This window comes from Phascolarctos cinereus, unplaced genomic scaffold, assembly GCF_003287225.1.
Source record: "Phascolarctos cinereus isolate Bilbo 61053 unplaced genomic scaffold, phaCin_HiC Scaffold_9;HRSCAF=440, whole genome shotgun sequence".
Taxonomy (NCBI): Eukaryota; Metazoa; Chordata; class Mammalia; order Diprotodontia; family Phascolarctidae; genus Phascolarctos; species Phascolarctos cinereus.
Genome location: NW_027556402.1, coordinates 254,095,121 through 254,121,276, shown reverse-complemented (window position 1 = coordinate 254,121,276; position 26,156 = coordinate 254,095,121). Strand labels below are relative to the sequence as shown.

Sequence of the window (26,156 nt, the reverse complement as noted above, 5' to 3'; positions counted from 1 at the left end):
TTGCTTAGGGTCACATAGCTTGTGTCTGAGACCAGACTTGAACTCGGGTCTTGTTCCATCCAAATCCAGCATTCTATCCACTGGGCCATCTGGCTGCTTACAGAAGGTCTTTGAACAAGGAGAGTCAGTCAGACCTGTGCTGTGACAAGATTATTTTAGCAGCTATGCGGAGGAAAGATTGACAAGGAGAAAAACTGGAGCTATGGAAGTCAATGATGAAACTCTGACGATAGTCTAAGAGAAAGAGAATGGGAGAGTGAACTAGGGTGGTAGCCAAGGGTAAATGTTAACAACTGGCTGGGGTGGGGGGCAGGGATGTAAATATGACGTACTCTTCGGTTTGATCTGCATATATCAGCATTTTCTACATCACTTTCTTAAGCGCAGCAGTCAACAAGACCATAATAAATGAAGCCCTGACTTGGCAGCATTTATGGATTTCTAAGGTATAAATGCTTCCACTGAAAATGTAATAATCCTGAGCTCCTCTGGCACACTTCTGGTGGCGTCCAGCCGAGTATAGAGAAATGAAGAGATGTGGTAAAGGTAGGACTGTGGGAATCTGGCAACTGATCAAATATGGACTGGACGGACAGAGAAGTCTTGAAGATGACCTCAAAGAAAAGCTGGGAGGAGGGGTGAGTTTGGTAAGGAAAATGAGTTCTGATTTGGATAGGTGACAGTTTGAAATGCCGAAGGTTCTAACATTGGAGAGGTCAACAGGCAACAAAAATAAATTAAAAAAACAAAAATATTTTAAAATAACATTTTTTAAGAACAGGCAGTTGGTAATATAGGACTGACTGGACCGCAGAAGGGGGATTATGACTGGAGATAGGGATTTTTAAAAGAGTGATCTTGCTACTATTCCATACGTGTGCTGTGAGCACGTGAACATCTCTGTTGTGGAAGTAAATATCTCTGGTGATACAGACACTGGGAGCATCTGCAGCAATGAACATGCACATAAAAATTCCAAGGGATTTGAATGGCCTCAGACCGCAATATCTGATTTAGCCACTAGGTGGTGATCTAATGTAGCATCTTTCCCTCTCCCCAGTCCCACCCCACTCAGCCGCAGCCCAGAGACCAGAAAGGATGGGGGAGTTAGGAGCCCTAAGAGAGAGGGTGTGGATACCTCTCTGTGCCCCAAAGCAACTCTCTGAGACTATATAACTGCAGGGCAGGTGCTGATCTGCATTGATGGAGGGAGTTTCTTCTGTGACAGCTGTCTATATCAATGAATCACGGGTCTAGTCTAAAATAACAGATAATAATAATAACTCCTCCCCTAAACTCTACCCATTGGGGTAGGGGATGGGGGGTGGAAAGAGCAAAGTAAGTAGATCATAGAGAGCCAAGGTTCTCTGTGCCCTGAGATTGAGTGGGTCTTAGCTGTTAAGATCCCATGAGAACCCGGAAGTCCACAAGCCCTGTCAGTACTTCTGATCTGGTGACCACAGTTTAAGCATGGAACGGTTAGGCTCAGCTCCATTCCATAACGATGTGGCTTCCACTTCTGGCTGTGTGACCCTGGGCAAGTCACTTAACCTGTCAGTGATCTAAGCAACTCTCTAGGACTAGAATTTGCAGAGAAGGTGCTAATCTGAATGGGTAGAGGGAGTACCCAATGGCAAGGAAGTCAGGGCTCCTGTCTCTCTGTGGCTTCCAAATTTTGTTTGTTTGTTTGTTTTTAGGCAATTGGGGTTAAGTGACTTGCCCAGGGTCACACAGCTAGTAAGTAGGTCAAGTGCTTGGTCTGAGGCTGGATTTGAACTCAGGTCCTCCTGACTGCAGGGCCGGTGCTCTATCCACTGCGCCACCCAGCTGCCCAGTATGCCCTCCCTCCAAAAAAGCCCCACACATTAAACAGCTCCTTCATCTCATGGAGTTACTGTCCAGTGATATCAAAATGTCAACCACACTTGATAAGTGCAAGCTCTTCACACACCCACAGCATTTTGGCAGGGCGGGCATTAATAACAAGGCTTTGATACTGATTTCAGAGGTCACTTTGGACCAATGGATTAAAGGCACATACCAACAAATACCCTGGTGTCCTTAACAAACAAAAAACCAGCCTCGTGGCAGGGAGGAACCAGGAGGTCATGCAGAAAGTCATGGGAGTGGGGGAAAGGACCGATGGGATGTGGGGTATAGAGACAGAATTGGCGAGACCTAGAAAATTATCCATTTGGCTCTTGTGGGGAGCGCCTGGGTATGAAGTGGGGGTGCAGGTCACTTTGAGGTTACAAATCTGGGTCACAGCAACAGGAGATGGATGTGGGGATGGGGGCAGGGCAGGAAGGCCTCTACAAGACTCACAATGCTCAGAACTAAACGGATACTTGCTCTGCCTGATGATAGGCAAGACATTGAATGGAACATGGGGAAGGGGAGGAAAAGCTTTCAGGTCCAAACCATGCCTGTGTCTAGTGTTCTATTACCCCCCCTTCGCTCCAAACATTGAGTGGGCGTCAAAGGTTGCATTCAGTGAAACCAATTGGTTTCTATTGTTATTTGCTACTTGGAAGTATGGGCAGCTAGGTTGTGTAGGGATAGAGTGCTGGGCCTGGAGTCAGGAAGACCTGAGTTCAAATCTGAACTCAGACGCTTCCTAGCTGTGTGAGAGCAAGTCACTTAACGCTATTTGACTCAGTTTCCTCATCTGTAAAATGACCTGGAGAAGGAAATGGCAAGCCACTTCGGTACCTTTGAGCCAGACATGCCTAAACAACAGTTACAAATGGTGTGAATTCTGTTCTTAAACCTTTCTCTTAGTAGAGAAAAGAAAGACGTGCCAGGCTTTTTTGATCTTTTTTGAAAACTCTGGTTGGTGCATGCCCCAGTCATCAGGTGTTTTGCTTCGAGATCATTCTGTATTTGTAGCTGCAATCCCCTGCAGGTGCTAGGAAGCCAGAGGCCTGAGCCAGCAGCTTGAATGGGCAGGTAGAGACAGAAGCAGGCTTGGATGCAAATGAGTTGAGAGCTGGGAAGACAGGTTCTGTGGTGGGGGGCAGTCTGGGTTTACCTGAGCCAGCTGGTAGCTGGGGGCTAGGTATGAGCAGGGCAGAGGGGGTGGGGATGAGTTGCTCAGGGTGTGGCGGGGCAAGCAAAATGGTGTAGAAGGAGCAGACAGGTGGTGAGCATCCTTCTCAGCCTCTTCAAGGCTAAGATTAAGTGCAGCATTGGTGGCAAGAATATACAGAAGAACCAAACGAGAAAGGTCTTACTGTGAGCAATAACCATGATGACGTGGCACTCCCCTAGAGCCAGACATCCTGGAGAACGAAGTGGGGGGGGGGGCTTAGGAAGCACTGCTAACAACAGGCTGGTGGAGGCCAGGGCATCCCAGCCGGGCTATTTGAAATCCTAAAAGACACGGCTGTTAAAGTGCTGCACTCAATCTGCCTCAAATCGGGCAAACTCAACAGCAGCCACTGGGTTGGAAAGGGTCAGTTTATGTCCCAGTCCTAAAGAAGGGCAATGCCAAAGAATGTTCAAGTTACCAAACAACTGCATTCATCTCATACTCCAGTAAGGTTATGCTTAAGATTCTGCAAGCTAGGCTTTAGCAACATATGAACCAAGAATTACCAGAAAAGCAGGCTGGTTTTTGAAGAGGCAGAAGAACCAGAGACCAAAATGCCAACATTCACTAGATTACGGAGAAAGCAACAGAGTTCCAGAAAAACATCTACTTCTGTTTCATTCACTACACTAAAGCCTTTGATTGCGTGGAACACAGCAAAATGTGGCCAGTCATGCAAGAGACGGGAGGACCAGATCATCTTACTTGTATGTGGGCCAAGAAGCCACAGTTAGAACTGGCCATGGAAAAACAGATTAGTTTAAGACTGGAAAAGGAGTAGGACAAGGTTGTATATTGTCACCTTATTTATTTAACTCATATACAGAGTACATCATGCAAAATGCTAGGCTAGATGAATCAACAGCTGGAATTAAGATTGCTGGAAGATATATCAACAGTCTCAGATATGCAGATGATACCACTGTGACAGCAGAAAGTGAAAAGGAATTAAGAATCCTCTTGCCAAGGTGAAAGAAGAGGGTGTAAAAGCTGGCTTGAAGCTTAACATCAAAAAAACTAAGATCTTGGCAACTGGTCCCATCACTTCCTGGCAAATAAAGGGAGGAGAAATGGAAGCAGTGTCAGGTTTTACATTCTTGGGCTCAAAGGTCACTGCAGATGGTGAATTAAAAGACACTTGCTCCTCGGAAGGAAAGCTATGGCAAATCCAGGCAGCATACCAAAAAGCAGAGACATCACCTTGCTGACAAAGGTCTGTAGAGTCAAATCTATGGTTTTTCCACTAGCCATGTATGGCTGTGAGAGTTGGCCTATGAGGAAAGCCGAGCACAAGAGAATCAATACTTCCAATTTTTGAGAGTTCTTTGGACAGCAAGGAGATCAAATCAGAAATTAATTCAGGCCGTTCACTGGAAGGACAAATACTGAAATCGAAGCTTAAATATTTTGGCCACATAATGAGTGGATGGGACTCACTGGAAAAGACTCTGATGGTGGGAAAGATTGAAGGCAAAAGGAAAAGGGGATGGCAAGAGGATAAGACGGATAGATAGTATCATGGAAGTAATGAACAAAGACTTGGACAGACTCTGAGCAATAGTGGAGCATACCAGGGTCCAGGGGGTCACAAAGAGTCGGACACGACTGAGCAACAGTAACATTCCTCCTACGTGAGTTTTCTGCCTCCTCCTTAACATATGAACACCTGGTGATCGCCCTTACCTGTCCTCTCTGTTATTATATCAGTTGGGGGATTAATCTCTCTCTCTCTGCTTTCGTTTGTTGGTTTTGGTGAGGCAATTGGGGTTAAGTGACTTGCCCAGGGTCACACAGCTAGTAAGTGTCAGATGTCTAAGGCCGGATTTGAACTCAGGTCCTCCTGACTCCAGGGCTGGTGCTCTATCCACTGTGCCACCCAGCTGCCCCTGCCCTGATTAATGTCCTCCCGGTGCCTCGTCATAAACCATGACTCAGTCAGGCTTTCATCCATCAGCATTTATCACAAAAGATTTCAGTTTGCTCTTCTCAATTGAGCAGCTGGCCTGCCTGGTTTCCTAAGGCCCTGCTCTCAGTAGCAGTAGTGTGGCCTTCAAAATCTGGATTCAGATGAGGCCAGCTGACCTCTTTGCCAGCTAGAAGCTGCTTGGGCCCTGTTCTTAAACCTTTTCTTATTGGAGGAAAGAATGCTCTCGGCCAGGCCCTTCTGGCACTGGACTGGTGTCTGCTTCGCCTGTCCTGCCCATTGCAGGCCTCACTTGTTAGGTGTTTCTCCTTTGAGCTCTTTCTTTCTTATTTATTTTTTGCTTAGGCCCAGGGTCACACAGCTGGTAAGTGTCAAGTGTCTGAGAACAGATTTGAACTCAGCTCCTCCTGACTCTAGGGCTGGTGCTCTATCCGCTGCGCCACCTCGCTGCCGCCTTTCCAGTCTTCTTACACCTTGCTCACCCCTACTGTATTCTTTCATGGTCCAGGGACCGTGCCTGGACTCCTCTCTGCCCCTTGACTTGCCTGGCTTCCTTCACGGTCCAGCTCAAACTCCTCCTTGAGACAAGAAGCCTTTCCTCATCCCTGATTAGTCCCTAATTAGTGCCAGGATCTTCCCTCTACTGCTTATCTCCAACCTTTCCAGCCTAGGCCTTGTATCTACCCAGTTATCAGTGTGTTGTCTGCCCAACCCCCATCAGCCGAACTCCTTCAGAAAACGGAGTCTTCGCCCCACTGCCTGTACACAGTGTATGCTCACTAGGTGACTGTTGATTGACTGGCTGAGTCACGTGGGAGGGACAGGGCCACGGAACCAGGTGAGTTGGGGAGCAGGGTGCAGGTAGGTGGAGAGCACTGGAGGCAGCCTCTTGAGTGCGGAGGGAGGGAGAGAGGGGGGGAGGGGGGAGGCAGGTGGATATAATGAACTGCATGCCAGGCAGGCCTGTGCGGGGTAGGAAGAAGAGGCTGGTGCCAAGCAGGAGAGCTTCCTTGAACTTACAGGTGGCACACCTGTGGGCTATGCAGGTGCATTGGCGGTGCGGGGGGGGGGGGGGGGGGGAACGCGCGGCTCTGGGTTCAGGTGCAGCTCGGCTTGTGTGTGGAGGGTTTGAGCAGCGAGAAGCCTGGTTTCGCTTGGTCTGCTTTGTATAAGGAGAAGACAACGGAGGACCAGGTGGACTGGCCGCACGCTTAGCATCACTTTTTGGCCTATTAAAGGCTAAGTAGAAACACAAGATTTAATATAAAAGTGACTGAATCAATCTTAAATCTAAAACTTGGAATCACGCAAAAGAAGGTCCCTTTGTGCAAAGACTATACGGAGATTGTCTGCTATGTGTCTACAGAGAGGAAATCCATGATACTTCCCACATATGCCATGAGATGTCAAAATGGTCTGAACACTTTAAAAAAGTTCCTCCCCACCCCCAACACTGATCTTCCTACTGTCATGCATATTTTAATCCCATGAAAGCCCAGCTGACTTGCAGAACCCATTTCTAAGATGTGATGAAGTTACCTCCTAACCATGTATGGGACTGGTTGAAAAGCTGCGATAAAAGAGTCCCAGGTGAGGTAGCTGGATCTATGGGGGCACAGAGTAACCACTGATTTTAATACATCACACAAATACAACTATGTTCCAAAGAAGTGGCAGTTACCCACAACTATTTTAATCTATTTTTAAAAAAAAAGGTAATGGGAGTCTCCTCCTCACCTAGAGACCTCTACTCCTGGGTAACAACAAGAGTGAGGGTTTATGCCTCGGTCCTTTCTAAAAGACTCTTTGATTGGAGTATGAGAAATGGAGACACCAGCAGGAATCAAAAAGGTTTCATGCATCGAACATGATTTCTTATTGCAATCCATCTTGGATGAAACCAAGAATAAAAGGAAAATGTGTGTAGTATTTGCATGAGGAAGCCAGTTATCCTCATAGAAAGACTCTACTGGGAAAATAAGACTTCTGTACACACTAGAGGTGGCCTCATACCAATAAACTATTAATAGCTAACATTTATAAAGTGACTCAAACTTTACAAACATTGTCGCATTTGATCTTCACCACCATCCCCAAGAGGTAGGTGCTATTATTATTCCCGTTTCACAGATGGAAATACTGAGTTGCTTAGGGTGACATAGCCAGTGTCTGAGGCTATATTTAAACTCAGATCTTCCGAACTCCAAGCCCAGGACTCTACCAACTACATACCTAGCTGCACCACGGATCAACATTCAGGAGAGGCTGAGGCAGGGCTACCCTGCTCAGCCCCATATTTCTCAACTTAGTACTGGAGCTAACAGTTAAGCGCCCTGACAAGGGCAGGATGAGGGTGTCATTTGTATGTTAGAAAAATCAGCTTCCTGGCACACACAGACAATCTGGCCCTGGCAGCCGACACCCCAGGGTCCCTGACCAAAATCCTGCACGACATAAGGGAATTTGGGGCAGGATTACATTTGAAGGAGACCAAATGGGCATCATGGTTGATTAAAGCCTTGGAAGAAGAGGGTACTCCCCACTCAATTCCAAATACAAAATCAGGGGTCTGAGTAATGAATGTCTGAAGAATTTCCCTTAGAATCCTCATGGGGTTCCACGCTGCACATTCTGCCAAGGATTTAATAACTACTATGACTCCAGACTTAGACCTCTTGGACAAGTCTAGATTGGCTACTTGGCAGAAAATAGGCACAGTGAATCCTTTCACCGCCCCTGCTATGTCCTCCCACCTTAAGAGCAGTGTGGTCCTCAAGGGTGTCCTTACACTCTTGGACGGAACAATTTAAAAGATTCTGAGAAGGCTACCCTTCCTCTAAAGAGCCAGCATTGATCCTCTGTACCTCTCCTATACAATGAGAAGAACGAATCTGCCACCCTCAGTGCTTTAGGCTTCTGACAGCTGATCTCAGTCAACTCTCCCATCTGTGCTTTAGTCCTCCATAGGAATAGAACCAAATGTGACTTTCAACCAGAAGACCTGGCCACTTATTTAAATGGCTCTACGGGAAGGAGGATTTGGACACAAGGTGCTGGTAGCATTTAAAATCTGGTCCTGGCTGTGAGACTGTCAGCTAAAATACTGATTGAGTAGAGAGTAAATAATGGTGTCTTGGCACTATGGCTGACAACAGACTTTGACAGTCTGTTGGCCCTCTAAAGAGTAGAGAGGCATTTGACATATTTGCTGAGTATTATTTTAAATAGCAGCCAGTCTGCAAACCCAGCCAGGGTCAAGTATATTCCATTACTTCCATAGTTGCGGCCTTAATTTTTTTTTTTAATGAGGAAGGGATCCTTTGCCTACTCGTGTACTGGGGAATCATTCATGTATCCTGACTGGACATTGAATAGGGTGAGAAGATTTGGTATCCAACAAAAGCACTGATTTCCTTGTGGGGCATCAAATGAAATTCCCACCATCCTCTGCCACTGTGAGTCCTTCCTTCTCGAAGAAGACCAAAATGACATCACTATGTTGGGGTCAAGGTACAGTGTGTCTCACTGTGGCTGATCAGACTAATACTAGCTCAGAAGGCTCTATCACAGCTTGGACACAAATAGTCCACGTGAACATCTGGGGTGGAGATGCCTCTAAATCTGTGCATTTCAGGTTCTTTTGAGCTACTGCAATGCCCCTTCACTCAGAGAGCTAGGCGCCTTCTTTGAGGTGGGCAGGCCACGTGGGGTGGCCCTGTGTCTCCCCAGGCCACACAACTGATTCCAAATTTCCACAGAGACCTCGGGAGTGTCCTTGTATGGCTTCTTCTGCTCTCCATATAAGCACTTGCCTTATGTGAAGTCTCTATAAAACAGTCTTTCAGGAAAACATGTTTGGAGATTGGACAAAAGTGGCCAGCCCATCAGAGTTGGACTCTCTGCAGAAGAATCTGAATGCACGGCAGTTTAGTTGGAGAAAGGACCTTGGTGTCTGGCACCTGATCCCGCCAGGTGAGCTTCAGAACCTTCCTAAGACAATTCAAAGGCACACAATCCAGCTTCCTGGCATGGTGCTGGCATTCTGTCCGGGCTCCACGGGCATACAAGGAGGTCAGGCTGTGTGGGGGCGGGGAGAGGGCAGCAAGCACAATGCACTCCACAGAACACAGCAGCGCCACTCTTCTCAGTGGGGGGCCCGCGCTCGGCCTGCATCTGGGACCGCTGGGACCCCCGAGCCGCTGATCTCTTGCGCCCCTTTTCCTATCACGAGGCTTTGGCGCGGTTCACCCCGACATGGAACAGAGAGCGGGCGGGATCCCGGCCTCCGCTCGGCCGAGCGCTCCAGAGGACCCCTGGAGTGGGGGGTGGGGCCAGCCTCTCTCGGGACCCCGGAGGCCCAACAGAACGCACCAGCGCTCTCGGCTCAGCCTTCGCGGCGCCGCTCCCGCAGCTCTGAGCTCGCTCCCGCCCCGCGGCGCGCCTTCCGCTCCTGCTCCCGGAACGTTCCTTACAAGAACCGCCGCTTCCTACCCGGACGGTTTTGAAGGCGCATCCGGTGGCCCCGGGCGGCGAGGCCGGAAGCGATGCTCGGGAGACCGGCCCTCTCCTTCCTCCGCCCCTCTCCCCCGGAAGTTGCCGAGCGGAAGTGTCATGGCGGCGTCGGCGTGCTGGAATCACGTGTGGGTCGGCTCGGAGACCGGGATCTTGAAAGGTGAGCGGGGCCGGGCCGGGGGCGGGGGCGGCCGGGGCCGGGGCCGGGCCAGGTCGGGTCGGGGCGCTCACCCCCGCGCTCTCCCGCCGCAGGCGTGAACCTGGTCCGGAAGCAGGCGGTGAACTTCACGGAGGCGGGGGGTAGGCCACGGCGCGAGGAGGAGGTGAACGCTCTGTGCTGGGCGGACGCGGCCGAGAGCCAGGTGAGGCCCGGGGCGACTGGGGGCGGGGCCGGGAAAGGGGCGGGGCGCCACCGCCCCCCGGCAGGCCGTCGGGATTCCTCCTTTTGGGATGTGGGGGGCTCCGGTTAAACGAGGAGGGAGCTCCAGGGCGACGACCCCCGCCCCTACTCCAGGCTCCTTCGGGCTCCGGACCCGGGGATCCTCCGCGTTGTACGACCCGGGGGGCCAGGACGCAGAAGGAGGCGCAGGACCCCCGAGGAAGCCAACTGCCCAAAGAAGGGAGCCCCCTATCGAACCCCGGCCTCCCTGTCGAACCTCCCCTCCCCCTCTCGCCAGGGCTGGGGCTCCCCGTGCCCCGTTGTCTTGTATTGAGAGTAGGCCGCCCTCCTTTTACTCGCCCCTATGCGGCTGAGTATTGGGGGGCGGAAGGTAATGGTGATGTAATGATAGCAGCCGACACTTGTTCAGACTTGGCAAAGCGTCGTAAAAGCGTCTCCATCGATAAAGTGAGATATCTGTAAAGTGATGTAGGTGATGTGCCTGTTGTCCCCATTTAAATTTGAGAAAATTAAGGGAGGGCTGAGTGTGGGGCACTTCCAGGAGGATCCAGGGGTTTAGAGTGAAAAGAACCTCCCGGTCGGCTTCTGCCCCCCTTATTTGACAGGTGAGAAACTGAGGCTTGGTGAGGTTCCTAAGTACCTTCTCCACTGTCCAACTGGGAGGGAGAGGTCGAGACCCAAACACTGGCCTTTTAAATCCAGGTCTGGAAGGCCTGGAAGGAGCAGGTGCCCATTTGTGTGACAGCAGATAGTCCAGTTTGGCCTGAGTGTAGAGAGTTGGAAGAGGGGATTAGAGCTGGTTGTGGAAGGCCTCGAACACTGGGCCGAGGTCTTGGTCATTTAGGTTGATGAGGAGAGGGCAGTGCAGCACCATTTATTGGAAAAACACAGGACTGAAAAAGACCTGACCTCCAAGTGTGGTTCTGTCACTTCCTACCTTCATGGTCTTGAGGTCAGCCACTTCTCCTCCTTTGGGCCTCAGTTTCCCCATCTGTAAAATGAGTTGTTAGACTAGATGGCCTTTTAAAGTACTTTCTGGCTCTAAATGTTATGAAGATTATTTGGACGGTTGTAGGAAGGACAGCCTAGATAGGTCTGGTGGTAAACTGTAGTGAGAGCTAAAATAGGTGGAGAGAAGAGGGTGAGATGATGACCTGACCCCACGCCTCCCATCTGCCTTTCTCTGTTCCACTCCTCTGGGATCCTCTTACTGGGTAGTGTTATATGCATTATCACCAGAAGATAGCTTCTGATGCCTGGTGCTGTGGACAGAGCCCACCCTGGGCTCTTGAAGAAAGCTAATCCTACCAGGCCAGAAAGGCCTGCCTGCCATCCACTGTAGAGATCAAGTGGGAAAATTAATAGTGATTTTGTATCTTATATTTGGTGTTTCTCTGTAAGTGACTATTTTGTAACGATATTCTGCATTCTATGTAACAAACCTAAGCCTCTTATTTTTCTCTGAGTATAGAAACTCATGAGTTCAAAAGTTCAGCCTCCCTGGATGAGATTAGATACTTAAGGTTTAACCTTTTCCATAACTGTCAGTTAAAGAAAAACTGGTATCTCAGCATTACCTACAAGGTTGGTGTGTTGTCCTTGAGAAGCAGACTGGCTGGCCTTGTCTCATCTTTAACCTCATATATGTCCATTAAAAAGGTGGTTGTATCTAATCTTCAGGTGCCAGCGAGCCTACATCCCTGGGTGCTATCAGTGACCTTGGGATGCAGCTGGGACCCATATATTCACAAAAACATTCCCCAGAGATAGAGAGGTGGGCTCCATCCCCCATGGGTGCACTCTGCTCACTGTAATGTAACCAGTCATGATCCCTTACCCGAGATGCTACACAGTTAGGATTTTTGTTCTATGTTTATAAAAATGAGAGCCAGCTTCAGTTCTGGATCTTTGGCTAGAAACTGAGGCAGGCTATTGACCTGTTTTATTGTCTGGTAGCACCCCTATTAATAAGCCATACTCTTTTTTTTTTAAGGCAATTGGGGTTAAGTGACTTGCCCAGGGTCACACAGCTGGTAAGTGTCAAGTGTTTGGTCTGAGGCCAGATGTGAACTCAGGTCCTCCTGACTTCAGGGCCAGTGCTCTATCCACTGCACCACCCAGCTGCTCCTAAACCATACTCTTGCTTGGAAAAGTGTCCCTTAGTTTACCTTTTTGTAAAATTTCACAGAAGCAGTCAACTGCAAGTATTTATTGATCGCCTGCTGTGTACCAGACCCTGTGCTAGGTGGTGGGGATATAAGTATAAATAATAATAAAAGCAACACTGATAACAATTAGAGTTTTACAGAGTAATAACTACATGAGGAATAAGAGCTGGCATTTGTAAAGGGCTGTAAGGTTTGCAGAGTACTTTATGTAAAGTAGTTTCAGTATGAGGTTGCCTGGGAGAGCCAGGGGCTCAGGCTCACAGGCATCAGTGGTTGGGATCAGTCCTCAAGCTGACTTCAAAGTGGTGCGTGTGTTTGTTTCCAGCAGTGATGCCAGCTGCTCTTCCAGTGTGGAGGGAAGCCTTGACCTGTGTTGGGCACCCATTGACAGAATCAGGCCCAGCCTTCATATTATGTGTTCCAGTTGTCTATGTTTGTGTCCTAGCTAGGGGAGTTTGTGAAGTCAGGAACCCTGTCCAGCTTAGCATGGCTTTATGCACAGCAATTCTGCATCCAGTAGGCACTTAAATAGGAACTCCCAGGATTCAGAGCCCCACGAGGAAACCTGGGGAAACGTTTGTCCAGGTGAATGGAATCCAACCCAGATGCTTGCTCCTCCCCTCCCCACAGATTCTAATCGGCTGTGCCAATGGGACTGTCAAATCCTTCAGCACAGAAGAGGGCAAGTTCCTGAGCAGCCGGCGCTGTCCAGGAGGAGAAGGAGCTTTTCGCGGACTTGCGCAGCATGATGGGTAAGGGCCCCAAACCACTACCTTCCTTCCCTCCTCCCCAATCCTGGCTCCAGTCTGGAGAATCTCTCCTCTTTTCTTGCCAGCTCTGAGTTCAGTTGCCAACCCCACCCCCTACCCCCAGCAGATCCTGGTCCTGGGCTTCTTGCCCAGCACGCCAGGTTCCCGATTACCCTCTGATCATATATGGCTTGGCGGGGGGGGGGGGCAGGATGCACTGGGAGCCGTTCTTGGGACTGAGCCAGGAAGAAGAGGTGGAGGAGGGAGGCGTGTGGCCTGAGAGTTGAACTCACACAGAGGGGCGCAGCCAGCAGAACTTCCTTCCTTTGGGGGCTCAGCTGGGCTTCATCTGTCACCTCTTTTTACCCTCACTCCCTTCTACTCCACTGTGTCTGCAGCTGCCTCATCACTTGTGTGGAGTCTGGGATTCTCCGCGTCTGGCCTGAGGAGTCCTCTGCACATGTGAGGGCTGTTTCTTTTCCTTTATTTATTTAGGAAAGTAGTTTTGGTGGTGGTTGTTGGGTTTGGGTTTTGTTTGTTAGAAGCAAATATCCAGATGTTCCAACAGAAAGGAAGGACACATGAGACACAAAATTTCCACTATTGGTGGAATTTGTATATAATTTTAAATTGTGTAGCTTGATTAACTGTAAAGAGCCGCAACCCGTTCATTGGGGTGGGTCTGTTTCCCTTCTGAAAATGTTTTTCTTCAGTGCATTTCTCAGGATTCTGCTGTTGTTTTTTCTCATCGTGAACATTGTCATTGTTGTCATCCTCAGTGCTTGTATTTGCTTCTTTATTCAGTCTTGCCACGCCATTTGTCTTCCTCTGTGTGTTCTTCACAGTTCACTTTGTAAAATGTGGCCATATGCCGTGACGGTTTGTTCAGTCATTCCCCACTGCTTAGATGTGTGGATCATCTCCCATTTTTACTGCCATGAGTGTTTCTGTAAAGATAGGTCCTTTTATGCCTAACTTTAGAGAAAGCCATGTTTCTTTCCCAACAGGGTCTGACAGGTGGTAAGTCTGTCAGCCTTGTAATAGTGGCCTTGGTTCGTTTTTCTTTTTTAATAGAATTTTATTTCTTTTTCCAATTAACAAAAATCTCTTTCCTCAATTGGGGGGCCAGGGGTGGGGTGGGGTGTGGTAAGAGCCCTTGTCACAAATAGACACAGTCAGGCAAACCAGATTGCGCAATTTACCTGCTTCCTCCTGCATCTTGAGTTCATCTCCTCTCTATCAGGAGATGGACAGCTTGCTTCGTTATTGGTCGTCAGGGATTCTGGGGTTGGTGGATCATTGCGTTGGTCAGTTTTTTAAGCCTTTCAAAGTTAATTTTTTTTTTGGTTAGTCAATGGGTTAAAGTGACTTGCCCAGGGTCACACAGCTAGTAAGAGTTATGTGTCTCAGGCCAGATTTGAACTCAGGTCCTTCTGAATCCAGGGCTGGTGCTCTATCCACTGCGCCACCTAGCTGCCCCAAAGTTAATTTTCTTTACGGTACAGTTCTGATTGTATACATTGTTCTCCTGGTTCTCCTTATTTCATTCCATGTCCCAGTCTTGGAAGTCTTCCCGGGCTTCCCTGAAACTGTCCATTTCATCATTTGTTAAGGCACAGTAGTAGTCCATTAGAGCCACATAATGTAATTTGTTAAGCCATTTCATTCCCCAGTTGACGGACATCTCCATAATTTCAAGTTCTTTGCCACCACACAAAGAGCTGCCATTGATATTTTTTTTTCCTGTTTCTTTGATCTCTTTGGGGTAGAGACCAAGTACGCTGGTAGTGTTTCTGAGTTAGTGTCTGCAAAGTTCAGTAACTTTGGGAACAGAGTTCCAAATTCTTTTCCCAAAGGGCTGCTCTAATTCATGTGAGATTTTTTTCCCCACTTTTTTGGGGGGGGGTTAGGCAGTGGGTTTAAGTGACTTGCCCAGGGTCACACAGCTAGCAAGTGTTATGTGTCTGAGGCCAGATTTGAACTCAGGTCCTCCTGAATCCGGGGCCTGTGCTCTATCCACTGTGCCACCTAGCTGCCCCTTCCCACAGTTTTTGAGAGTGAGTGGTGAGGACTGACAGGAGGCTGAGCTTGTCTATGCTGGCATCCCCCCAGAAGACTCATGGCCGGCTTTGGAGGTGGGAGTAAGGTTGGACCCCCCAGTATTTGAAGGAAGTATTTGAATCCAGCTTGCTCATTTTACAGAGCAAGAAACAAACCCAGAGAGAGGACAAGACCTTCCCTAGTCACAGTGACATTAAGTGGCAGTTTAGAGCCCAGATCCTTGGATTCCAAATGCAAACCTCAGTGACACGACAGCTGCCTCTCTGCAACTGCCCTTTTATATTAGGAAGCTGACCGTCGTTGGAGATGGGCAGAGGCAAACGTTGCTGATCTCTGGGCTCCCTTTGGGCCCTAAAATACTGTGATACTGGGAGGAGTATCCCCTACCCTCCCCTGTGTTCCCTTCTGTCACAGATCAAAGAGCTCAATGTGGGCCCAAGCGTGTGCAGGATGTGCCAGGACCCTGATCGACCCTACATAGTGGCCACCGGTGGGAAGGAGAATTCACTGAAGGTCTGGGATCTGCAGACGTCGTCCCAGGAGCCCATATTCGGGGCCAAGAATGTGAGTGATGGGCTCTGGGCAGGGATGTCAAGCGGGATGCCAGGGTGGGAGTCATAGGAGTGTCTGCCGGGTCACTGCTAGTCAAGTAGAAGTGGGTCTGATCCCGTGCCCCCTTTCTAGGTCCGCAATGACTGGTTGAATCTCCGGGTTCCCATCTGGGACCAGGACATCCACTTCCTTCCAGGGTCACAGAAGATCGTCACGTGCACTGGACATCACCAGGTAAGAAAGCAGAGCTATGGGCCCTGGGCTTTGCCTGGATGCAGGACCTGGCCCAATGACCGCTTGTACTTTCCAGCACTTTTGCTGGCCCTCTTCATCTCCCCATCAAGCACGCATTAAATTCTACTGTTTGCTAGGCACTGTGCTAAGTTGGGGATACAAGTGTCAAAAATGTACCAGTTAGGGAGGGAGGGCGGGCACCAGTTGGGAGAATCAGAGACTTCCTTTCGACGGTGGAAGTGGGGAATGGGCATTCCAGGCTTGGAGGATGGCCATGCCAGTGAACTGAGATTGGAGACAGTTTGTCGGTCCTGGACATGGTTAGTAGGGGCTAGGTTGTGAGGAGTTTTAAAAGGCAAACAGGAGGGGCAGCTGGGTGGCACAGTGGATAGAGCACGGGCCCTGGAGTCAGGAGGACCTGAGTTCAAATCCAGCCTCAGACACTTGACACGTACTAGCTGTGTGACCCTGGGCAAGTCACTTAACCCCATTGCCTAGCAAAAAAAAAAAAAGGCAAACAGGAGCTTTGATGTGATTGTTGAGGCTGTAAGGCATCCTGGGTGAACATAGCGTAGGCCCCTGCTTAGGCATCTGGAGGAGGAATGACTGGGGAGAGAGACTGAAGGCAGGAAGGTCAGTGAGGAATCCCTGAGGGCGATGGTACAGGGGAGAGAAGGGGTTGGGATAGGAGACAGAGCGGGACCATAGGGCAGCTTTGGGACGGGGGGGTGGGAGCAGTGGGACTGGCGTTAGGGCTGGGGTTGTTTACTGATCATTAAGTATTACTAGCCACTAGTGCTCAAAGTTGTGAGCGCTGGCATCAGGGTCAGGGCGTTTTGAAGGCAACGCCTTTGGGGAAAATGGAGGATTTTGGAAGAGGAGAGTGTTTTCGGGAAAAGATAACGTGTTGTTTTGGACACATTGAGTTGGAAATGTCTTGTGGCTATCCAGTTAGAAATTCCCACTAGACAACTGTTGAGAGCCTGAAGGAGAAGGGAGAGGTGGGGTCAGCACAGAGATAATCAAATGTCTGGGAAATCTTGCATCTAGCGTGGAAGGAACCTCACGGCCTTTCTCGTCCAACTCCCTCATTCCATCAAAGATGAAACTGAGTCCCAGCAGCGTTAAGGGCTTTGCTGTACCTACGCTGTTAGTGTAAGAAGCACGATTTGAACTCTGGTCCTTTGACATCAAAACCATTGTATCATGTGGCTTTCTTCATTGAATTTCCCTGGTTCCTCTTAAAACCTACATTCCTTCATCCCCTGGAATGTGAGTTTGTGTTCTGACACTGCTAAGCCCCTCACACTGAAGCAGATTTTTGTCGTTTATAACTTTTGGTTTTACATCGCCTGTATTGCACCCTGGCCTGGAAACTGTCCCTCGTAACAAAAAATGAGCCAACAAAACCCACGTGTTCTGTGTGCTGTCTGAAGCCCCAGAATCTCACTTGTACAGGAGTTGGGGGTGGGGAAGTATCTTCTCCTCTTCCTTCTCTGGGACCAAGCTCGTTTTGATGATTCTGCAGTGTTCCCTTTGTGTTGTGGTTCTCTCCATTTACCTGCCTGTGGTGTTGCACGTGGCGTTTTCCTGGCTCTGCATCAGTCTGTCGAAGTCTTCCTGTGTCTCTGTGCATTTACCACATCACTCTTTTCTTACAGTACGGGAATATTCCACTATGTTCATGGACCACAATGTGTTGAGCCATTCCCCAGTTGATGGTCATCGATATGGTTTTCCTTTCTTTGGATAAGGAGCCTTTATTTTTGTCAGTGACCACCTTGGGGTATGTCCAGTGGTGGAATCTCTAGGTCAAAGGGTATGACCTTCCTTAGCCCAGTTCCAAATTGCTTTACAGAATGGTTGTATTCAGCTCCACCAACAGTGCACCAGTACGCCTTCTTTTGTCATCTTTGTCAGTTTGCTGGCTGTGGAGTAAAAGTTCAGGGTGCTTTGGTTTGCATTTCTCCTTACTCGGTAACTTAAAGCATTGTTTCCTGTAGTTGAGAGGGGCTGCCAATTTTTTGGTGAAGTTTATTCCTGCCTTTTGACTACTAATCTACTGGGGAATGGCTTCTGCTTCATTATTATTATTATTGTTGTTATTATTTTTAATAATGATTTTTTTTCTTTTGCTAGGCAGTTGGGGTTAAGTGACTTGCCCAGGGTCACACAGCTAGTGTCAAGTGTTTGGTCTGAGGCTGGAATTGAACTCAGGTCCTCCTGACTTCAGGGCTGGTGCTCTATCCACTGTGCCACCGAGCTGCCCCTGTGACAAGTATTTTTTGAAATTAAGTTGTTCCCCTATTACTCTCCTTCTCCAGGTACAAATTCTAGGGCAAAACAAATTGAAAATAGGCGTGCATGCTCAAAAATAATGATAGCTAGCATTTGTACAGTGTTTTAATGTTGTCAGAATGCTTTACAAATATTTTATCTTTACGGCCCTGGGGAGGTGGGTGCTTTTATTGTCCCCATTTTGAAGATGAGGAAACTGAGGCAGAGGTTAGGTGACTTGCCCAGGGTCACACAGCTAATATGTGTCTGTGGCTGGATTTGAACTCGGGTGTTCTGCCTTCAGTGCTCTGTCCACTGTGCTGCCCCCTGGCCGCTTCTCTGCATTTTCAATTCAACCTCTGTCAGGTGACTGGTGTGTTTCGTCTTCATTCTTTTGGGCTAGTGGTTCATTAATACATTAATGGGAATTCTAAGCTCTTTAAGAGTTGTTTTTATCTGTAATGTTTTTCTAATTCTCCTTCCTTTGTATCAGTTCGTAAAGGCCTTCCCAGTTTCCTCCTAAACTGTCCATTTCATTATTTCTGATGTGGCATTTTTTATTATGTTTAGGAGCCAGTTTCTTTAGCCGTCCCGCTCTAGTTCCCTTAGCTGCCATGGAAAGAGTCGCTATAAATATTGTTGTCCACATAAGTCCTTGTCCTGTCTCGCTACTTTCTTTGGTACACAGGCTGGTAGTGGTGTAGCTAGTTTAAAGAGTGTACACAGTTTGATAGCTTTTGGTTCATCTTTCTGCATTGCCTTCCCCAACAGCTGGACCATTTCACAGTTCCACTAATAATGTACCTGCGCCAGTTTTTCTATAGCCTTTCAAACACATCCTCCTCTCTTTTGCCATCTCTGTCACTGTGGTAGTGTGAGGTAGATCTTCAGAGCTGCTTTAATTTGCATTTCTCCTGTGACCAGTGATTTCAGACTTCCCAAAGTATGATTGTTTTTTTAATATAAATTTATTTATTTTTAGTTTTCAACATTTACTTCCACAAGATTTTGAATTCCAAATTTTCACTCCATCTTGCCCCTCCCCCCACCCCAAGATGGCATGCATTCTGAATACCCCTTCCCCCTAGTCTGCCCTCCCTTCTGTCTCTCCCCTCCTTCTCTTATTATCCCCTTCCCTCTGTTTTCCTGTAGGGCAGGATAGATTTCTGTACCTTATTTCCTGTATTTCTTATTTCCCAGTTGCATGTGGAAACATTTTTTTTTAAACTTGTGTTTTTAAAACTTTGGGTTCCAAATTTTCTCCCTTCCTCCCACTCATTGAAAAGGCAAGCAATCCAATACAGGCCGTACATGTGCAATTATGCAAAACACTTCCATAGTAGACATGTTGTGAAAAGCTAACTCTATTCCCCTTGATCCTGTCCTGCCCCTCCATTTATTCTATTCTTTCTTTTGACCCTGTCCCTCCTCAGAAGTACTTCCTTTTGATTACCCCTTTCCCAGTCTGCCCTCCTCTCTATCATCCCCCTGCTCTCTTGTCCCCCTTCCTCCCCTATTTTCCTGTAGGGTAAGACAGATTTCCATACCCAATTGAGTGTGTATGTTATTCCCTCCTTAAGCCAAATCCTATGAGAATAAGATTCCCTCATTCCTCTCACCTTCCCGTTTCCCCTCCTCTGTAAGAACCTTTTCTTGTCTGTTTTGTGTGAGATAATGTACCCCATTCTACTTCTCCCTTTCTCCTTGTATAATCTCACCCCTTAGTTTTATTCTCCAGATATCACCCCTTCATCTTCAACTCACCTTGTGCCCTCTATCTATCTATCTATCTATCTATACATATAATTTTTTCCCCTCCCACTCCCCGAATACTGACAACGGTCTCATGAGTTATACATATCATCTTTCTATGCAGGAATGTAAACAGTTCAGCCTTAATAAATGTCTTATGATTTCTCCTTCCTGTTTACCTCTTCATGTTCCATTTCATCAAGAATGCTTGAAAGTCGTTTATTTCACTGAACGACCATTTTTTCCCCTGAAGGATAATACTCAGTTTTGCTGAGTAGGTGATTCTTGGTTGTAATCCTATCTCCTTTGCCCTCTGGAATATTATATTTTATGTGCTGTGGTCCTTTAATGTAGAAGCTGCTAAATCTTGTGTTATCCTGATTGTGTTTCCACAGTACTTGAACTGTTTCCTTCTGGCAGCTTGTAATAGTTTCTCCTTGACCTGGGAACTCTGGAATTTGGCTATAATATTCCTAGGAGTTTTCCTTTGGGCATCTCTTTCAAGGGGAGATCGGTGGATTCTTTCAATTTCTATTTTGCCCTCTGGTTCTAATATATCAGGGCAGTTTTCCTTGATAATTTCTTGAAAGATGATGTCTAAGCTCTTTTTTTTGATCGTGGCTTTCAGATAGTCCAATAATTTTTAAATTCTCTCTCCTGGATCTATTTTCCAGGTCAGTTGTTTTTCCAATGAGATATTTCACATTGTTTTCTAATTTTTATTTCATTTAGATTTGTTCTACTGTGTTGTGATTTCTCATAAAGTCACTATCTTCCAATTGCTGTATTCTAATTTTTAAGGAAGTATTTTCTTCAGTAAGCTTTTGGACTTCCTTTTCCATTTGGCCAATTTTGCTTTTTAGGGCATTCTTCTCCTCATTGGCTTTTTGGACCTCTTTTGCCATTTGGGTTAGGCTATGTTTTAAGGTGTTGACTTGTTTTTTGTGATTTTCTTGCATCACTCTCAGTTTTTCCTCTACTTCCCTTACTTGCTTCTCAAGATCCCTTTTGAGCTCTTCCAAGGCCTGGGACTGATTCCTATTTTTCTTGGAGGCCTTGGATGTAGGAGCTTTGACTTTGTTGTCTTCTTCTGGTTGTATATTTTGATCTTCTTTGTCACCAAAGTAAGATAATATAGTCTGACTCTTTTTGCACTGCTTGCTCATGACCTGGGCCAATTACTTGAGTTTTAAACTCCTTGTTAAGGTAAGAGTCTGCTTCCAATGTGGAGAGTGTACTGTCCCAAGCTTCAGGGGTTTGTGTAGCTGTTTTCAGAGACACTTGTAGGGACCTGTAAATTTTCAGTTCTTCCAAGGTGGTATGATAAGGGGCGAGGTGTTTACTCCTTTCCTGGCCTGTGACCACAAGTACTCCTTTCTGTCCTGTAACTGTGAGGAGGGGTTCCTTTCTACATCCACTACAAGCTCCATTATGCCAGCGCTCCTCCTCGCCCCCAGTACCGCCGCCCAGAACTGTGACCCAGATCCAAACATGGGCAAAGCAAGAGATTCCTGCCTCAGCACTGGCAAAGAGATCCCTGCAGTCCCTCTCTGATCAGCCACTGGATTCCCCCTCAGTCTGTGGGCTGGAAGCTCAGGATGCAACCACCAATCTGGCGCCTATGCCCTGCGCTCTGGAACTGGCTCTGACCTAGCTCCTTTCTCACCACAGTCACAGACTTTTCCCACTGACCTTCTAAGCTGTCTTTGGCGTTCATAGATTGAGGAGTCTGGAAGCCGCCACAGCTGCCTGTGATTCAGTCCTCTGAGGCCTGGTCCAGGTTCGCTGCACCGAACTGCACTCCCCTCCCCGCCCAGCACAGTATGCCTTTCTGATCAACCATCCAGGCTGTCATGGGCTGGAAGTTTGTTTTACTCTGTCTTTTTGTGGATTCTGCTGCTTTAGAATTTCTTTGGAGACATTTTTTACAGGTATTTGGAGGGGTTTGGGAGAGAGCGTCCCCAAGTATGATTGTTGATAACTTGGATTTCTTGCTTTGAAAAATGCCTGCTCATATCCATTGAATGTTGACCTATTGGGGAATGGCTCTTATAAATTTGAATCACGTCCTTATGTATCTGGGAAATGAGACCCTTATCAGAGAAACTTAGATTTTTACCCAGTTGCCTGTTTCTCTTCTAAATTTTACATTAACTTTTTGTTATAATCAGAATTTTCATTTTGTGTGATCTTATCACATGTGTAGTCATGAAGTCTTTATCCATACATCTGAAAGGTAATTTCTTCCTTTCTCCTGATTTGGGTGATTATTTGATTTTTTTTTTTAATAGCGAGGTCATGGATCTCTTTGGAGCTTGTGTTCTCGAGAGGGTGGCTAACCCTAATGTCTGATGCACAGGTTTCCCAGCAGTTTGTGTGAAATATTGAGTCTTTTATCGCCAGCAACTGGTGTCTCAGGGTTTATCAAGCGCTATGCTGTTGTATTTGTTATATATAGAATTTGTTCCACTTATTAGCCTCTTCTTTTAAACCAGTACCAAATCATTTTAATGATTACTGCTTTGTAATATGGCTGAGATCGGGTACTGATGGACCACCTTCCTTGCCTTGTTTCAAAAATTATCCTTGAAATTCTTGACCTTTTGTTCTTCCACATTAACTTTTTTTTTCTCCTGTCTGTAACATTCTCTTTGGGGTTTGGTGCAACTTTGTCAACTGATTTAGGTAGTGTGTTGTTTTTTTATGATACTGGCCTCCTAATGAATGCTTCACTAATTTTTTTAGATCTGTCTTTATTTCTGCAGTATGTTTTATCATTAGATTTACAGTCTCTGGGTGACTTTTGCTAAATTGATCTTATTATATGCAAAAAGTAGTAATTTTATATTCTTTGTCTAGATTAATTCCCTTAATATTTGGGGGGAGGTGTTATTGCTATAGCAAGCATGTAGGATAGAGTGCTAGGGCTGAGTTCAAATCTGGCCTCAAGCACTTATTAGCTGGTGACCCTGGGCAAGTCACTTAATCCTCTTTGCCTCAGTTTTTCTCGAAATCTGTAAAATGAGCTGGAGAAAGAAATGGCAAACCATCTCATTATCTTTGCCAAGAAAACCTCAGATGGGGTCAAAAGAGTCACACCCAAGTAATCAACCAACAATAATAAATCCTTTTTACTGGGAAGGCCTCTAGCTTTTCTACAGTACATGTGTTTGCTCTTAGATTTGAATACTATTTATTACATTAGGAAAGTCCATTTATTCCTGTAGTTTTTACAGTCTTTCATGGAAAGACTTTCACACTTCACACCGTGTTAATGTCCCAATTTCCTTCCAGGTCCGAGTGTATGACCCAGCCTCCCCACAGCGGCGGCCTGTGCTAGAAACCATCTATGGAGAGTATCCCCTGATGGCAATGACCCTCACTCCAGGGGGCAAGTGAGTGATGGGGGTAGGGACGTTGATGGGCTCTGGGAATGAAGACAGGCTTGGGTCAACCCCTGCTTGCCCTCTGGTTTCTTTCCACAGCTCTGTCGTTGTGGGGAACACCCATGGGCAGCTAGCAGAAATTGACCTTCGGCAAGGTGAGTTGGGGGAGGGTCCAGAGAAACTGGGAGATTGGGACAAGGGAAAGAGACCAGGCAGCAGCAGCAGCAACAGCCTTGGCCTTTCCTGACCTCCTCCCCTAGGGCGCCTGGTGTGCTGCTTAAAGGGTCTGGCAGGCAGCGTTCGGGGGCTGCAGTGCCATCCCACTCAGCCCATTCTTGCCTCCTGTGGCCTGGACCGAGTTCTACGGGTACATCGACTTCGGGAACCTCGAGGGCTGGAACACAAGGTGACCCCACTCCCCCTCTTCCCCTTCCATGAAGTCCCCGTACTGTCCTGCTCATCTGTACCTGCTCAGGCTGGGGTGGGGAGACAAAGGAACCTGGGAGTCCTTTCCACATTGTCACTCCCATCCACTAACTGTCTCCTTCAGGTTTACCTCAAGTCACGGCTGAACTGTCTCCTCTTGTCAGGGAGGGACAACTGGGAGGTGAGAGAGCCGAGTCTTGTCTGATGGGGGCTGGGGTGCAAACATGAGCCGCGGCGGCATGTTCTGAGCTGCAGGGCAAGGCAGCCCTTGAGGGCTGGGGGTGGATGGGTGGGGAGACAAAGCTGCTGGTGTGGAGGGGGGATCGGCCTGGAACCTGAGGACCTGGGCTCCAACCCCCCCCATCCTTAGTGCCCCTCAGACCTTGGGCCTGGAGTCAGGAACCAGACACGGAGTAGCCGATGACCCTGAGCGTGCCCCTTTACCTCCACTGGCCTCAGTTTCCTCAGCAGTAAAATGGGGTTGATAATATCCCCTCCCTCCCTCAGTTATTGTGAGGCTCAGAGGAGAGTTGTAAAGACTGCTCAGCACAGTGTTTGGCACATAGCTGCCACGTAAGCATGTAGCTTAGCATTTGTTCCTTTCCCTTGATTTCCTTGTGCTTCTGTTTCCTCATTTGTAAATGAGGGCATTGGACTAGAAGGTTTCTGAGTTCCCTTCCAGTTCTAAGCTATGATCTTGTGAGTCATGTGAAATCATAGGCTCCAGAGCTGGATCTTGGTGATCAGTTCATCCTGGAGGAAATGGAGACCTAAAAGGGGGACCCTGATTTAGCCCAGGCCCCCCCTGGGCAGTAAGAGTGGCAGATCTGGGCTGTGAATGGGGGGGAGCAGGAGGAGGAGAAGCGTGGTGGGGAAACTAGAGAGGCCTGGCCTGGAGACCTTTTCTTTTAAAAGATGAGGGATTTGGGCCATTGCCTTGGGGCAGTCTCCCCATAATTCTCCCCCCTCCAAAAGAAGGCAAACCCTAACCCTTCTCCTTTCACTCACCAGGATGAGGCCAGAGATCCTGCCCCAGTCCCCTATGAAGAAACAGAGACTGATGAGTTGTGGGATTCTCTGGTGCCAGTGGTTGCTGGAGCCAAGAGGAAACAGAGGCCTCTGGGGGTCCAGCCTGGGGGAAAGAAGCAACAGGCATTAGGTGGCCCCTCACCTCTGTCCTCCCTTTTTAAATAAAGAAGTCACCATTCTTCTGTGACCCTGCCTCCTCCTTGGGAGTAGATGGGAAGTCAGCTGCCTGGCCTTTAGGAGAGCTCCAGCCAGGGGTCCTAAGGCAGCAGGCTGCTGGAGGGGTGGGGGTGGGGGAGGGCTCTGACATCACAAAGCCTAGGGATTGGGGCAGAGTGATGGCTGCCAGGCCGGTGGTGGGGTCATGGGCTGTGCCAAGTCCAAGAACAAGAGTAGTGATGAGATCTCCAAGGCAGAAATGGAAGGTAGGGTGGGTAGTGTCTGGTGGGGATCAAGGTCACTGGCTGGATGGCAAATGGGCAGCAGGGCTGCCCTGGACCGGATACCTGCTGACCCCAGTTAAAGGGGTGGTCTAGGGAGGGGCTGGATGCACTGCAGCCCAGTGCACAAAGGAGGACCTTGGACTGCACCCCAGACCTGCTTGCAGAGGCACTGAGTGCACTCCCACCTAAGTGTGCAGGAAGGAAAGCGTCGGGGATGCACGGGGGGTGGGGCGGTGCGCCTTGAGGTCCCGGGGCCCCCCAGCAGATGTGCAGAAGGAGGGCATCGGGGATGGACAGAGGGAGGGCGTGGGGGCCCGGGGCCCCGCAGCCCGGCTCTCCCGGCCCCCTCCCCGCTCCGCAGGACGCACCAGCCGCTACAACTCGTCTTGCAAGTCCAACGACAGCTTGACCATCACGGTGATCTGGCGGAGGCTGTCCATGTTCAGCCGTCGAGGCTCCACGCGCAAGCAGTCAACCGAGGTGAAGACAGAGTCCAGCTTGAAGTCTGCGGCCATCGCGAAGTCTCCGTCCCTCCCAGAATCTCCATCCCTCGAGGAGGAGGCTCAGTCCCTCCCGAGCTCTCAGGACGCCGAATCCCTGGGCCCGGAGGAGGAGCGGCAGCAGGAGTTGTCCAATCAATTGGAAGACCGGGGGAACCGATGACCCCGGAGGACCCTTGCCCTGCCCCGCCCCGTCCCGTCCCCCCCCCCCGGGAGAAGAGAATAAAAGTAGAGACCTGGAGCCCAGAGATGGTGCCTGCCTCGCTGTCGGGGTGCGGGGAGAAGGCCTGGGGGGGCGGGGCCGGGGGCCTCAGTTTCCCCTAGGTGAAATGGACGGACCCGCGAATCTGCGCAGCGAGTGCAATTAAAGCTCCTCCGGAGGCGGTGATGCAACCCAAGGGGGCGTGGCGCTGTGGGTTTCCGTAGAGGAGGGAGGCGTGACTTGGGTTTAGGATTAAGCCAGCGAGTGGGCGTGGCCTTGCCGGTAGCCAGGGGCGCAGTCGTGAGGGGAGGGCGTGGCCAAGGCGCCCTCCGGATGAGTGGGCGTGGCTCTGACTGCCGTTGCGGGGGCGTGGTCTCCGGCGCCAGCGAGGGGGCGTGGCGGCGCGCTGCCGTCATTCTGGGGCGGGGCCACGCCTAGGTGACGTGTCAGCCT

General features: G+C 48.7%; 2 protein-coding genes across 2 annotated transcripts; one reads left to right on the top strand and one right to left on the bottom strand.

Annotated features, from left to right (window-relative positions):
- The first annotated feature begins 8,897 nt into the window (after nucleotides 1–8,897).
- WDR74 (WD repeat domain 74) lies at nucleotides 8,898–24,748 on the top strand. Its single transcript, XM_020968104.2, has 11 exons — nucleotides 8,898–9,687; nucleotides 9,780–9,889; nucleotides 12,726–12,847; nucleotides 13,243–13,306; nucleotides 15,320–15,469; nucleotides 15,590–15,691; nucleotides 23,015–23,115; nucleotides 23,206–23,261; nucleotides 23,367–23,512; nucleotides 23,657–23,713; nucleotides 24,544–24,748. Exons 1-11 carry the CDS (start codon nucleotides 9,270–9,272, stop codon nucleotides 24,724–24,726), a joined length of 1,509 nt encoding a protein of 502 aa, XP_020823763.1. The 5' UTR covers nucleotides 8,898–9,269; the 3' UTR covers nucleotides 24,727–24,748.
- LOC110195370 (uncharacterized) lies at nucleotides 22,833–26,119 on the bottom strand. Its single transcript, XM_078148497.1, has 4 exons — nucleotides 25,738–26,119; nucleotides 25,370–25,598; nucleotides 24,541–24,664; nucleotides 22,833–23,781 (listed from the first exon to the last, which is right to left on the bottom strand). The coding sequence occupies exons 1-2, from the start codon at nucleotides 26,117–26,119 to the stop codon at nucleotides 25,444–25,446; spliced, it is 537 nt and encodes a 178-aa protein (XP_078004623.1). The 3' UTR covers nucleotides 22,833–23,781; nucleotides 24,541–24,664; nucleotides 25,370–25,443.
- Nucleotides 26,120–26,156: the final 37 nt, after the last annotated feature.

What these genes read in the sequence shown, in the direction of transcription:
- WDR74 (XM_020968104.2), top strand. Translation starts at nt 9,270, where the DNA reads ATGGAACAGAGAGCGGGCGGGATCCCGGCCTCCGCTCGGCCGAGCGCT. An exon ending in CTGAGGAGTCCTCTGCACAT is followed by an intron (nt 13,307 to 15,319) that starts GTGAGGGCTGTT and finishes CTTCTGTCACAG; the next exon opens with ATCAAAGAGCTCAATGTGGG. An exon ending in CTCGAGGGCTGGAACACAAG is followed by an intron (nt 23,513 to 23,656) that starts GTGACCCCACTC and finishes TGTCTCCTTCAG; the next exon opens with GTTTACCTCAAGTCACGGCT.
- LOC110195370 (XM_078148497.1), bottom strand. Translation starts at nt 26,119, where the DNA reads ATGACGGCAGCGCGCCGCCACGCCCCCTCGCTGGCGCCGGAGACCACG. An exon ending in GCACCATCTCTGGGCTCCAG is followed by an intron (nt 25,599 to 25,737) that starts GTCTCTACTTTT and finishes CTCCGGGCCCAG; the next exon opens with GGATTCGGCGTCCTGAGAGC.